This window comes from Contarinia nasturtii, unplaced genomic scaffold, assembly GCF_009176525.2.
Source record: "Contarinia nasturtii isolate CC-2019 unplaced genomic scaffold, AAFC_CNas_1.1 Cnas_scaffold_414, whole genome shotgun sequence".
Taxonomy (NCBI): Eukaryota; Metazoa; Arthropoda; class Insecta; order Diptera; family Cecidomyiidae; genus Contarinia; species Contarinia nasturtii.
Genome location: NW_022197768.1, coordinates 2,108,433 through 2,121,556, shown reverse-complemented (window position 1 = coordinate 2,121,556; position 13,124 = coordinate 2,108,433). Strand labels below are relative to the sequence as shown.

General features: G+C 33.9%; 1 protein-coding gene across 1 annotated transcript in view; it reads left to right on the top strand.

Moving 5' to 3' along the window:
• The first annotated feature begins 11,428 nt into the window (after positions 1–11,428).
• The window catches only part of LOC116338618 (retinal homeobox protein Rx), a 25,500-nt gene continuing 23,804 nt past the window's right edge, over positions 11,429–13,124 (top strand). Inside the window, exons 1-2 of the mRNA XM_031764006.1 lie at positions 11,429–11,859; positions 11,988–12,092. Coding sequence (XP_031619866.1) covers positions 11,616–11,859; positions 11,988–12,092 — 349 coding nt within the window. The 5' untranslated portion in view covers positions 11,429–11,615. The remainder of the gene's footprint in view (positions 11,860–11,987; positions 12,093–13,124) is intronic.

The following is a 13,124-nucleotide window of genomic DNA, read 5'->3' as shown; positions in this document are numbered from 1 at the left end:
TACACACATATACACAAATTTCGTGATGTGACGTTGTTTAGTGGGTTTGTTTGTCGTTCCCTTTTTTCCGGCATTTGTTCCTTTGACAGTGTACTTGATATGTTTGTATATATACAAAATTATTACATTTATCTGAATTATGGATTTGTTTGGTTGATGTTTGTGCGTTGCGTTTGGCACCAACATTGCGCGTTACCCATACGACGTGACATGAAAAGAGGAATGAGGAAGAATGAGATACACTATAAGTATTATAAGAACCAATTGAATTATTTGATGATATAAATTGTATGTAAAATATGTTTTGAGGCCATAAAGCACGTGGCTCGCAGTGATTCCAGCAGAGTTCGAATTTTTTCCATCGCTTTGATGTGTATGTGACGTATTGAATTGTATGAACCGTTTGAATGTTGAGATTTTGAAAAGATAAAATTAGGCAAATGCCAAAGATTGCTAACGATATCTTGTTTGTATACAGTTTTTCACTTTATTGAATTTTTTATGATTCGTTTATTGAGCGTAAGTAATTGCCCCTCCAATTATGGCTTGAATTGATTGATTCTCATCACATTTGATAATAATTATAGTGTAGTTTTTGACAAATGACGAAAAAAAGAAACAATATTAATGACTTTCGCATATGTCACTTTCAAACAACGGCGATTTTCCGAAAATGAGAAACGGTTTGAATGAGTTGCGATCAATTTACTTCTCTTAGGATTTTCCACGAATTTCATCTGTGAGCATTGGGGTGTCGCTATTGCACAGTGGCCATAACAACATGATGGATCGAACAAATGTTGACCATTGATAGTGGCTCTTAATAACTTAAATAGATTGATTTTAAAGAGCAATCTAATCTCTTATCGGTTTCTAAGTATGTGCACGCCCACTCAATTCGTGTTTCAGTGAAAACTCTCAGTGCTGGTCCATGTTTGTGTTTGTTTGTTTGTTTATGCCCTTATTCCAATTGTGTAAGATGTATTTTTTGTTGTTGTTGTCTTTCATTGTCTCTTTGGCAACCACCATCACCATCACCATTCACCATTGTACACCATCTCACATAAGCGCTAAATGCGATAGATGAATTTAATCTTTGGCATTGATCTTTTTTTTCCATTCCATTGTCAATTTGCGAATGTTGAACTTTTTTCCCTATAAAGTAGATTAGAGTTGTTTGGTTTCTGTCGTTTTTGAATTGTATGTTTGTGTTGTCAATTTAATGGGAATATTCTCATAACGCCTACCAAATCTATTCTATTGAACAAATTATCACCTCAAAACTTTACAGAAATTGTGTATTCAATACGAACCGCAATACCCAAAAACTACAAGCCAACCATTCAATTTATGCTTAAGATCTCAATTTTCGTAGAAATTTTAAACCAATGAGTTGCACTTGAGACTCAAGACTTTTCAAATACATTGGCCATTTCATCAATATTTATTATTCACATGGTTGAAATTGAACGACATGCACAACAGGACATTAGCAGCTCGGATTAAACATTATCCAACGTGGCTGCTCTTTTTTAAAAGATCAAATGTATTTCTCTTTGTAACGAAATATTCGAATGGCACACAAAAAAAACCACAGACAAACATTTTGACGAGAAAAACCTTAATCAAGATAATCCGAAAAGTGAATCAAACGGCAGATGTGCCATCATCTGAAGTGAATTAAATGCTTGTAAGCTTTCTAACATCACATTTAATCCTTCATTTATTCATTGGAATTATAATCAGGTTGTAATAAATTCAATTACTGTCAATGTTATCATACGATAAAAAAAATCTGATTATTTAAATGTAGACAGAGACTTAGACGACGATGCGCAGATGTGATTGGTTAATGAACATCAATTAGAGATAATAATTGATTGATGGAACAATTCATTGAAATCTACTACGGATTTTGTCATTTCACTTGGAACGATTCAAATTGATTTGATTATTGGCCAGATAGAATGTATCTCAATAGATCTTCCGATAATTATATTTTACTGAAACTATTAAATAACATTAAAATTGGTATCCTTTGTGTAGAACATAAAATGGTGTGAATTTAGTAATTCATTCATATTTGATCATCGAACTACGCCGTAGTTACTACGGTTGAGAGAAAATTTGATTCAAAAATAAGTTTTAAAATTATGGTTACGATCGGCAATCATTGATTGCACGTTGTGTTTCGGCACTTCATTCCAGCCCCACTTCATTCGATTGCAATGTACTGCAATGTATGCAAACGAGTTTATTTGTATGTCGATGTCTCTTTTTTCATTTTTTACCGAAACTTTTTCATTCTCTCTCTAGCTCGCTCACTTTATTTATTTCTTTTTTTTTTTTCTTTTTTTTTCAACTGCAATCAAATTTGGTTGCATACTGTCAACAGAAGATGTCCCAAGCATAGAGTACTGTGCTCAATAAAATTACCATCCGAAAATATGTACACAACATCGTTTATGGTTCTTGATCGTAAATAGATTGTGTGCTCTCAAACGTAGTACTGATAGAGCGTCAGAAGTATCAAATCACTGATGTGCACCGAAACCAAATATCAATTGTGTGTATTATTCCAACGATATAAACGATATATTGTAGGTCTACTGATTGATTTGTATTTATGCACAAACATGCCATATATTCAACGCTTTAACGTCACAAAACGAGTGTGCACAAGAGTTCGTATCCAAAATGTACGATGGTAAGCGGGAGAGAGAGAGAGAGAGAGAGAGAGAGCAAAAAAGCAGCCGACAGAAAGGTCCCACAAATTGAAATGTAATTTGAAATTTGTATTTTTATCAAAACACCCCAATGGTTTTATGTATGCGTTTCTACACATTTTTTTTCGTTCCATTTCTATCGTTCTCTTTCTGTCTCTTGCGAGTCGGTTTTCATTTTTCTTGTGCTGTGATGGAGCTTGTGTGATGTTTGTGTGTGCCTCAGGCATCTCGCATATATTTTCCATTCATCCAAACAAACGAGTGACGTGGAAATATTTTATTGTACTTTTTTTTGTGAGTATTTCACCCCCTCATACATAAAACGGTTTCTTTTTGTGTGTGCGTGTAAAATATTTACCATGTGCAATGGCCCCCATTCCGGAACATCGGTCGTTTCATTCTACTTTATATACGAATAAGAAACCCAGTTGATCTAGACGCTTAAGATGTGAAGATTAACTATCAATTTTCAACAAGTAAAGTAAATTGTATTTGTACGTATATGGATGTGAGAAAGATTATCGATTTACAAACCTGAGATAATTAAATAAATTTTATACAATCAATCGAGAAAAAAAAATTCCAATTTAACATTAAGCTTTCGATCTATGGTTTAAACATTTAGCGCTAATAGCGTATCAGATGAATATGCCATCAATTCAATGAAAAATTAATTTGGCATGGCCAATACTATTACTAGCACATCAATTCGAGCATCGGTGATTCGGTTTGTGTGTGTGTGTGTTTGGTATGCTGTCAATAAAGTTCATCTGCGACCATTCGTCGCATCAAATGTTGGCTTGGCGTTATTTGCGAATTATATCCACTCAAATTGTTTGTTGTGTTTGTGAGTTACAATTTATCTCATTGATTTCCCCCAACAGAAAATTTGTTTGTGTGGCCCCGTATACAATTTTATTATGTATATTTAGTGCTCCACCCTGCTGCTTGCCATTACTTCTGTTGTTGACGATGATTTTTTTCTCTCTATCTATCTACTTCGCTCCCCCGTTTTTGCTCGATTTTCATGTGAAACGATGCTGATTTTGGTGTTGTTATTGTTGTCGTTTTCGTCAACGAACATTTGATTCTATCGAATTGCTCAGCATAGTGTGGCTAAAGTAAATTACGAACGAAAGTATATTAAAAGCCCATTTAACGTGCTCGAAACACATATCAAAACGCATTACATCGAGGACCACAACTGACGGCCACGAAAAATAATTCAAATGCGTACCACCGTATCTATACGCTCCCTTGTTCGCTCAATCACTCGCATTCTACCAACCACTCCAAAGAGAAATCGTGCGCGCATCAAAAACACATGAATTCAGATATTACCGTTTAACTCACTCTGGTAAATTTAATGAACTTCAAAACCGAACACCTAATTGCATGCGATTTTATCATTGGGGCCACACATTACTACTAGCCTTCATTCCATACACATTATAAATGTCTTAACGGTGACTAACGAATTGCTCCAAATGGTTGAGCCTCAGTTTTACAGTTTTGCGGCCAAACGAACGATTTTTTTTCTCACGATTCGGTTTTTGAGTCATTATTTTACACATCAATTTTCAACCGATTTCTTCACCCTTAATTTGATTTATTTTTAATTTTTTTTTTTTGCATTTTTCTCTCTCTTTCATGAGTTGCAGTTCATTAAAATTATCGATTTTTATTTTGCTCAGAGGTATACAAGTTCAGCGGAGAAATTAAATAAAAAGAACATTTTTTTTTCGTGAAATTGTAATGCATCAATTGAAATTGTGCAAAAATGCGTATGAATTTTGCCACTTTTTATGGATAATAGTTTAACCCAAAAATAACTTCAATGAAAAAATGATATTTTTTGGTTTAATCGTATTTGAGTGATTTCAAGTTTTTGCAATGAACATTTTTTTATTGTACATGGTTCAACCGTATTTCAAATTGGAATATATTTACGATTGAAAGAAAACACAAAAAAGGCATCGAATGTATTTATCGACTGATTTGGTTAATCTAAGTCACACAGTGAAATTATACTCTAAGCTGAATTGATCGACATTAATTGGTTGGACTCAATCGACTTCATAAACGCTCTATAATCATTGAAGTATACCGTTACGTCAAAGACATGCTGTTTTTGGTCGGTATAATATCGAATATTTGGCTTTAGAAATACCAATTTGGAAATAGGGAAATGGTTTTGATCGTAAAAAAGTGAGTATATGCTATTTTATTTGAAAATTATCAACATACCGAAATCATTCCTATTGTATTGAAAGTTTCTGCTTTGTACTGTCGATTTTCTCTTTTCTCCAAATTGAATTGAGTCATCTTTTGAAACTCCGAAATCTTCTAATGAACATGCACGTTACATATAAGATACTCTTTGAATGTTTGACACAGAGCCAAAACCGAATCATTTTCTTTTGCTGCACACACACACACACACATACGGCACACTTGCCACTATTGCAAAGTTCTCAACAATAGCTAACAATAACATTGAATATTTACGTTAATTAGTTTGATTAAATGTAATTTTACAAAATCTGTATACATATTAAGTCGTTTGGTTTGTAGGAAACACATAGTTTTGTTGTTGCTCAAACATAAACACAATGGCATCCGGAGCATATATACAAAATATTAAACCGTAAATTTAATTAAATTCTGGCACATGGCAAAAGCCGTTGAAGGAAGACAGAAGTGAAATTGACTTAAATTCAAGATACATATATTCATAGAGAGAGAGAGAGAGAGAGAGAGAGAGACCGATGTTCTAATGGATATGATGACATTGTGCTTTGGCATGCCTCTATGAGTGTGCGTGTGTGTCTCTTTAGATGGATGCCGTTGGCACATACAAAATGGCCCAAAAGTGAGAATCTATCGTTAAGCATAGCACAATTTTGGAATGAAATACATTTTATCGATTGCACGCGCAAACGAAAACTGAATGGCTTGAAATGTGTTAAAATAAACGTCGTCTAAAGTATGGTAAATTTGTCGTATTTGCAACAACCCACTGTATGCACGAGAAGCGCATTGATGAATATCAAATTATGTGACATACGCCATTTGATGTTTGCCAATACGATTTTGCAGCGGAAAGCCAATCAATAAATTGATTTATTTGAGTCTCGTTTGCAACAAAGTCTCAAGGAAATTAACAATTTTCAAAATTTTCAGGACTATAAACAGCCAAGACATTGAAAGCAATTGAGTCGATTGAATGGAACCAGAGATTTCACTTCATTGCAAGTATGCGTCAACAAATAATTCCTCAAATATACCGAGTCTCAGATGATAATGTTTAACTCAAGAGGATGGATGGAATTGTTGATTCGAGAAGGTGATAGAATGTAAATGAGAGCAGTGGCAAAAGCACCATCGTCAACAACAACAACAGCAAAAAAAACTCAAACGATGCGAAAAATGAAACAAACACACACATAAAGAGATCGAAATTAAGAAATGCTAATGTTATCCCATATTCTAATTACGAATGCACAACAAACAGCCAAGTATATAATTAAGCACCAATTTAGCATCAATTACTTTGAGCGAAAACAATAAAACCCGAAAGCAAGCAAACGAAGTGAAAAACCAATTTTCCAAAGAGAAAATGTGCGCGCAAAGCTCTCCTCCCCTCTCTCTTCTTCTCTACCTCTGTATTTATGTACCGCGTTGAATACACATCGACAATAGATATACAATGTCTGGAATGACATTTTCAGTTTCAGATTTTTAGCCAACCGAATATAAACTAAATGCGTATGTATGAGAGATTTTATGTAGAAAAACCAAAGAAAATCAAATAAAAAGACAACGCAGAAAAAGAAGAGATCAGTTCTATCATCCCGAATTCGTACATAATGAATGTGAAATCAGTCTCAAAAACCTAGCCGTGCTGCAAATGTTCGCACAACCTGAATCATGATGACGAAGCTTCTAAATGGGATAATAAGATGAGAACGAAGACACTTGTATACTTGAAGTGGCTCCGCAAAATTTGCTTTCGATTTTCTGGTGACGCATTTCGTACACACACAAACACACACACACACACACAACCGATATAAGTGAGATAATTTTTAAATGAAAATTAAGGCAGACAAAATGAATGCCAGAATAATATTATGATCATCATTGATTTAATAGAATAAGCTGCTATCGTCAACTTTGAAGTGTGTCTGCGACACATTTACATCGACTATGTCGCAGTGGATATACCTCTATATACATACCTAATCTCCCTCTCTTGGTCCCAAGCGCTCCCAATGTATGTGTGTATGTATCTGTGTGCATCTGTGTGCTTTGTGCTCATGGTGGGGGGGATGAGAATTGCCGTTTCGAATCCACTTTTTGTCATCGTTCCCTTTCAGCGACAAATGCGATAAAGTTTCTGGTTGAAAGAAAAGCACGTTGCATTGTTTATTGTGGGTAGAATTGTGTACTTTTCTCTCCATTTTCCAATTTGAATCTTCCGTTTCTCGTTCCATTGCGTCTTTAAATTGGAGGATTCATCTATCATGTTGGCATTCATCAACTGTTATTGTTGCCACTTATTTTATTTTTGTTACTTTTGCTATCAATTTAAATTGTTTCTCTTCATATTTTTCGTTTTATTTTTGAGTGCAAACTCTTTAAACGTTAACATTTTTTTTCATTTATTCTTTATCATATGTGAATTAAAACGTTTATAGTATTCAATACTTAGTATTACGTTTTATAGTTATTCATTTCGAATAAACTGTGATTAACTGGAATGAGTGTAAAAAAAATCGAACAGAGAACTCGGTAATAATATGTAATCTGTATGAATTTGTGGTCATTAGCCATTTTTTGTGTATGCGTACAAGTATTTGTGTGTATGCATGAGCCCTTCAGTGTTCTTTTTGTTCGAATTATTGAGTTTATATTCTCGGAGGCACTCTGACTAGAGCCAAATGGTTCATTTTATTGGATACATCAGATGATTAAGTTGGAATAAGTCATTTTATACACAATGTCGGCAGCATGCAAACACTCATTCATTCGATTTAGTCTCCAGCATCAACACACACGCACACACACATTGACAAGCACATTTTTATTCAATACATTCATGCACATTCGTGATGCTTGTGAGTGTCGAAACTCCGCCTCCGAAATTCAAGTAACTCCACCTATACTTTTCTCTGACCGGATTATTGTTGTTGTTGGCTGTATGTATGTAAGTGTGTGTATGTGTGTGTGTGTGCCTGTTGTTGCCGTTGTTATTATAGCTGTTGGCTTTGACTCAATTTTTGTTTTTGCTTTTGTCCTTTTCCAATTTCAGGCACCATTACTCACATTCAAGCACTCGTTTTCAATTGCGTTGATATACTTTATATACTGTTAAACGACCTGCTGTACTCTTCTTCAAGCATTCAAAATATACAAACATCTCATCCACATGCACACATACAGCCAACCGAAATGGATAAACTAAGTGGAAAAAAAAATCCGAGGAAAATAAATCGTTATATTATATACTTATTATAGAGCATAAATCAATCTACGGCAAATTGAATGACTGTTATACACTTTGGATATCTAATTTGGTAAATTCTATTATGTCATTACGTGCTTCATGTACGCATTACGAGTTTTCTTTTCGAATTGTATGGTTTTTTTTTGCTCTCTCCTCTCGTCGCTTGTTATTTTTACGGGGCTAAATCGTTCTTGTTCTCACATGGCTTGTATGATGCTGATGATGATGATGTTGGCATTGCTCGTCGCAGTTGTCGTTATTGTTATTCTGGGTGTTTGCTATTTATATTTGTATGTTTATAGGCTATTATTGTTATGTAACAAGAAAGAAAATTTATTAAGCATTTTTTTCTTTATTACATTATCTGTTCGCATTTTTTTAAAAGCTTGACGTGGGTTCCATCTTTGTCGGTGAAGATGCCTGTGTGTGTGTGTTTTAAGCGGTGTTTCTTCAGCTTTTTTCTCTCTTTCTTTTCATTATTTAAGCGAACAACAAAGTTTAGGTACTAAGATAAAGTTGCGAAGTAAGATGAAAATGTGTTGCCTCACCAATTTTCTCCCATTTTTCTCTCATTTTCCATTTATGTTTCCTCTTATTCAATAATAAACACAATTGTTGATGGAAAATTTGCTGTATGAGCGAAACCATGTTTGTAAATGCTTGCGCGGCACTCACTAACTCACTCTTTTTCTCCCGCTTTTTACTGCTCTGCACAAAGAGACAACCAAAGCACATTATATATCTACATTCCATTGATTTTGTGTTCACAATCTCATCGTTAATGTGTTAAATAAACGCTTGCCGTTATGTATTGAAGAAGTTAGAACGATACCATTGCCTAAATCAAACACATCCTTAACCATGCGTCCATTCTTCTCTTATATATTCGATTAAGTGATTATTTTTGTAGTTGGTTGCATTCAACCGAACGGAAACAAAAATCAAAACTGCTCACACTTTTACCGACATTTTAAAATGCAAAAAAAAAATAAATATTAAATTAACAAAATTTTAATGGATTTTTTTTTAATTTGCTGCAAATACTCTTCTTTTTCTTAGCTTTTTGTTGTTTAGTTGATGGTAAGCATAGTTTTTCTTTTAAATCCGGAAGAAAGTTCACTCAATAATGCAGTGATTGCATTTCGCTGAATTAATTTCCGTAATAATTATAAATTAATTTCACATTTATGCTAGCCACGTTTTGTGTGCGCAGCGCGTGCTTGCTTCAGCTCACACATACACACAAATTTGCCGACGTAATTAATCGTAACGGCCATTTGTTTTTGTTGTTTTAAAGTGTAAAACTTTTCATTTGAAGGATTGACAATTGTGTATTCATGAAATCAAGCGTAAATTCAATTATTCGTAATAGAAATGGCATTTAACGTTGATTGATTGTCCTTCATTTGGGATGCGGAATATTTTTTTAAATCTTTTTTCTTTTGCGCACGTACAGATCTCTCCATTCAAAATTTTGTGGTGTTATCGGCGACCGCTTATCGGACAAATTAGTAATCAAGTTGAAACATTGACTTTTTTTATCTCACCAAAACTCTTGAATGGATAGTTTGGGTAAACAGTGGTCACGTCATGATTTTCGATTGCAATTGTGTCCGGCTCAATTGTATTATAGCTCAAATGAAATGAATTTCATTATCCAATTGTCCTGTGTTTGCACCCTGTCTCCCCTCCCCGTCTGTGTGTGTTGTTTCAACAATAAAATATCGAATTGAAAAAGTTACGGACTGTGAAATTTTAAATGAAAGAGACAACAAACAACCAACGACAGAAATAAAAAAAAAAATGGAAATCGTTTTCCACAATATAATAATAGTACATAACAATAATAGAAATATTTACGCCACTGAAACCAAATATTGTTGTTGATGATTTTAATTTTTTTTTTTTTGTTCAAACCATTTCGTCTGGTGCCAAGCACTTGGCATTTGAATCAGCATCAATACAAATTCGCAAATTGGCACATTCACATGTGATGATTTTGTGGGTGTTATTTTTATTGAAATACAAACAAAAGGGATTGCATGACAGTGTATATGCAATTCGTAACGCTTAAATCACAGGGTGAATGGAAAATATGAGTGCGATTTCTTGTACTCATATTTGTAATTTCAACGAATCTAAATTGAATCTTCATCCATATTGTTTTTCAATTTTCATTGTGTTATGAAACTATCACGTCGAAATCGACAGTCTCAACACAGTAAAAAATGTTCACCTTGTAAAAATCCAATCTCAATTCGAAATAATCATTGCATTAATGTGCTGATCATCCAGTTTAAAACAATTTAACCCACTCGAAACGTACAAGTGAGTTACACGTGCGCACACTCATACATCGTTTGTGTGTGTATCATCGTTTTACCTTCAAATATTGGTTTTTCCATCTTTCGTGAGTGTCGCTTCTTTTGCCGATGAGAGCAAATTTCCGTTTCGTTGTATTTGTACGAAAAGATTCTGGCCACCGTTGTACATAAACTTCATGTGACTGGAGTATTTAGGCTACACTCTGCCATTGTGCTTGTACATACACAACCAAATGTGACCATGTGCTTGTTAATATATGTGTCGATGTGTTTGTGCGTGTTTCGAAGAGGGAAAATGTCTCAATAGCATAGCACAAAACGAAATGACACCGCCTACCGTACCTTTTATATCATACGAGTGGAAAATATGCCGTTTTTTTTCGTACAGGACTCAGACGCTAGTTTATCCAAAGTACAAACAGTTTGTTTTGGACATTAATCGTGTGTCGAGGTTTTTATGCGGAGCACCGATAAACAATAACTTTTTCACCGATTGCATCGTCTTTTCGCGTACACATTTGTTTTTCTGTTTCATTTTGGCGCGACAAATCGAACAATTTATGTTATTTTTTTTCTCGATAAATTCAAAGTTACATATCATGTGTATACTTTTAAGATAAACCAAATTATTTATTGACTATTTTGATTGAACCTGTTACAATTTGGTGATTTAAAATACATATTTTGTACAATAAAAAGAAATCAATCGATTAGAAATAAAGTGTGAATACATTATATTATTAATAAATGGGTGACAATCAATTGTGAGTTTAAAAATTAAGTGCAAATTACCAGAAAATTGAATGGATTTATTCTTAGATCAAAATACAAATTAAATGACACCGTTTTTTAGTACTTTTGATAGAATTATTGCTTTCATACAAAATATCAATGAAAATATGTTAAAAAATTGATCTGTTTAGCAAATAGATATCCAAAAAAATAAGCGCAAAAATACAATTCAATTTAGGAGAAAAAGCGAAAGACAGTGTAAAAAAAAAACTATCCAAATCGAACGTATCATAAAAAAGAAGAAGATTTTTCGTATTCTGTAAAATGGACATTAAATCTATGCCTGCATCAGAACATCAAGAACGTGAACGGCAAACGATTAATATTTTAGAGAAATTAATTAAGCATAATAGTGAATACGGTGCTGATTCAGATCTATCAAACAGTACCGGTGAATCGCAACATTTGGAAAAAAGTCTACGTAATGTTAAAAACTTTCAAAAAATAATGGAAAAGTTTAAAATTGACGGCAACGTTGAAAATCTAATACAAGAAACCTATAAAGACGGTTAGTGTGTGCTTTTGCATTGTTTTCTCTTTCCTCTACTGTAAAATGAGTGGCAGGAAAATTGCGCGTGCACAATAATTATAATCATTAAAACTGTGTTTTGTTCTATTTGTTTCAATCTATTTCAGATGAAATCTGTCTCGGTGACACCTCACGAAAATTCGGATCAATTACACCAAGGCACACAATTGACGCAATTCTTGGATTGAAAAACTGTGAAAAACTATTGGATGGTAAAGAAAAAATAAAATGTCTTACATCCGTAAGATGAACTTTTCCGCACTGTGATCCACAACATGCATTTATTACAAATCTTTAACTTAAAGAATTCACGAGAAAACTGAATCTGACATTAGTTTTACGATAAAAATAATTTTTGAAGCACTTTTCATACAAAAACTAATAAAAATGGGAATTTTTGTATCGTGGCCATGCCTATATGATATCGTAATCATGTGAAAATTTGCAGAGGTTATTTTTTTCACAAAAAGTTAACATTCTGAAAGTTTGAAGAAATTTCAGTGCATATTAAGGGTACTTCCCATACAAAATTTCGTTTTTGCGCGAAAAATCCAAAATTTTGTTCGGGAGGTACCCCTAATATGCATTGAAATGTCTTCAAACTTTTGGAATGGCATTTTTGTAAGATAAAAATAACCTGTGCAAAGTTTCAGCTTATTACGATATCATACAGGCGTGGCTTCCATACATAATTTCAATTTTTTTGAAATTTTTGTATGAAAAGTGTGTCGGAAGTTATTTGTATCGCAAAATTAACGTCATATTCGGTTTTCTCGTACCCAAAAACCCCCCAATACATATTTTTGACTGTTTAAGTATACATTAAATATCACTTTTGGAAGAAAAATTGAATTTTTCCCATGGATGACCATGGGCATCACACCAGACATGACACGTCACTCTATCAACCAAAGTCGCTCAAAATCTAATGGTTTCTATTCCTCGGCACCCCCAATCATCCTGTGAAGTCAGATTTTGAATTACTTTTCTTGTTTGAAAGTTATCGTGTTAACAAATTTTTGCGTACAGGGTACAGCGTACAGGGTACAGGGTACAGGGTACAGGGTACAGGGTACAGGGTACAGGGTACAGGGTACGCACATACATTCGGACATCGAAAAAACGCTAGATTCGTGTTCCCTGGCCCCAAAAACACCCAGAAAACACATTTTTTATGGGTGTTAATTTTTCGACCGATTCCAATACTTTACCTTACACACTAGGTGTGTGCGGAAAAGTAAAAG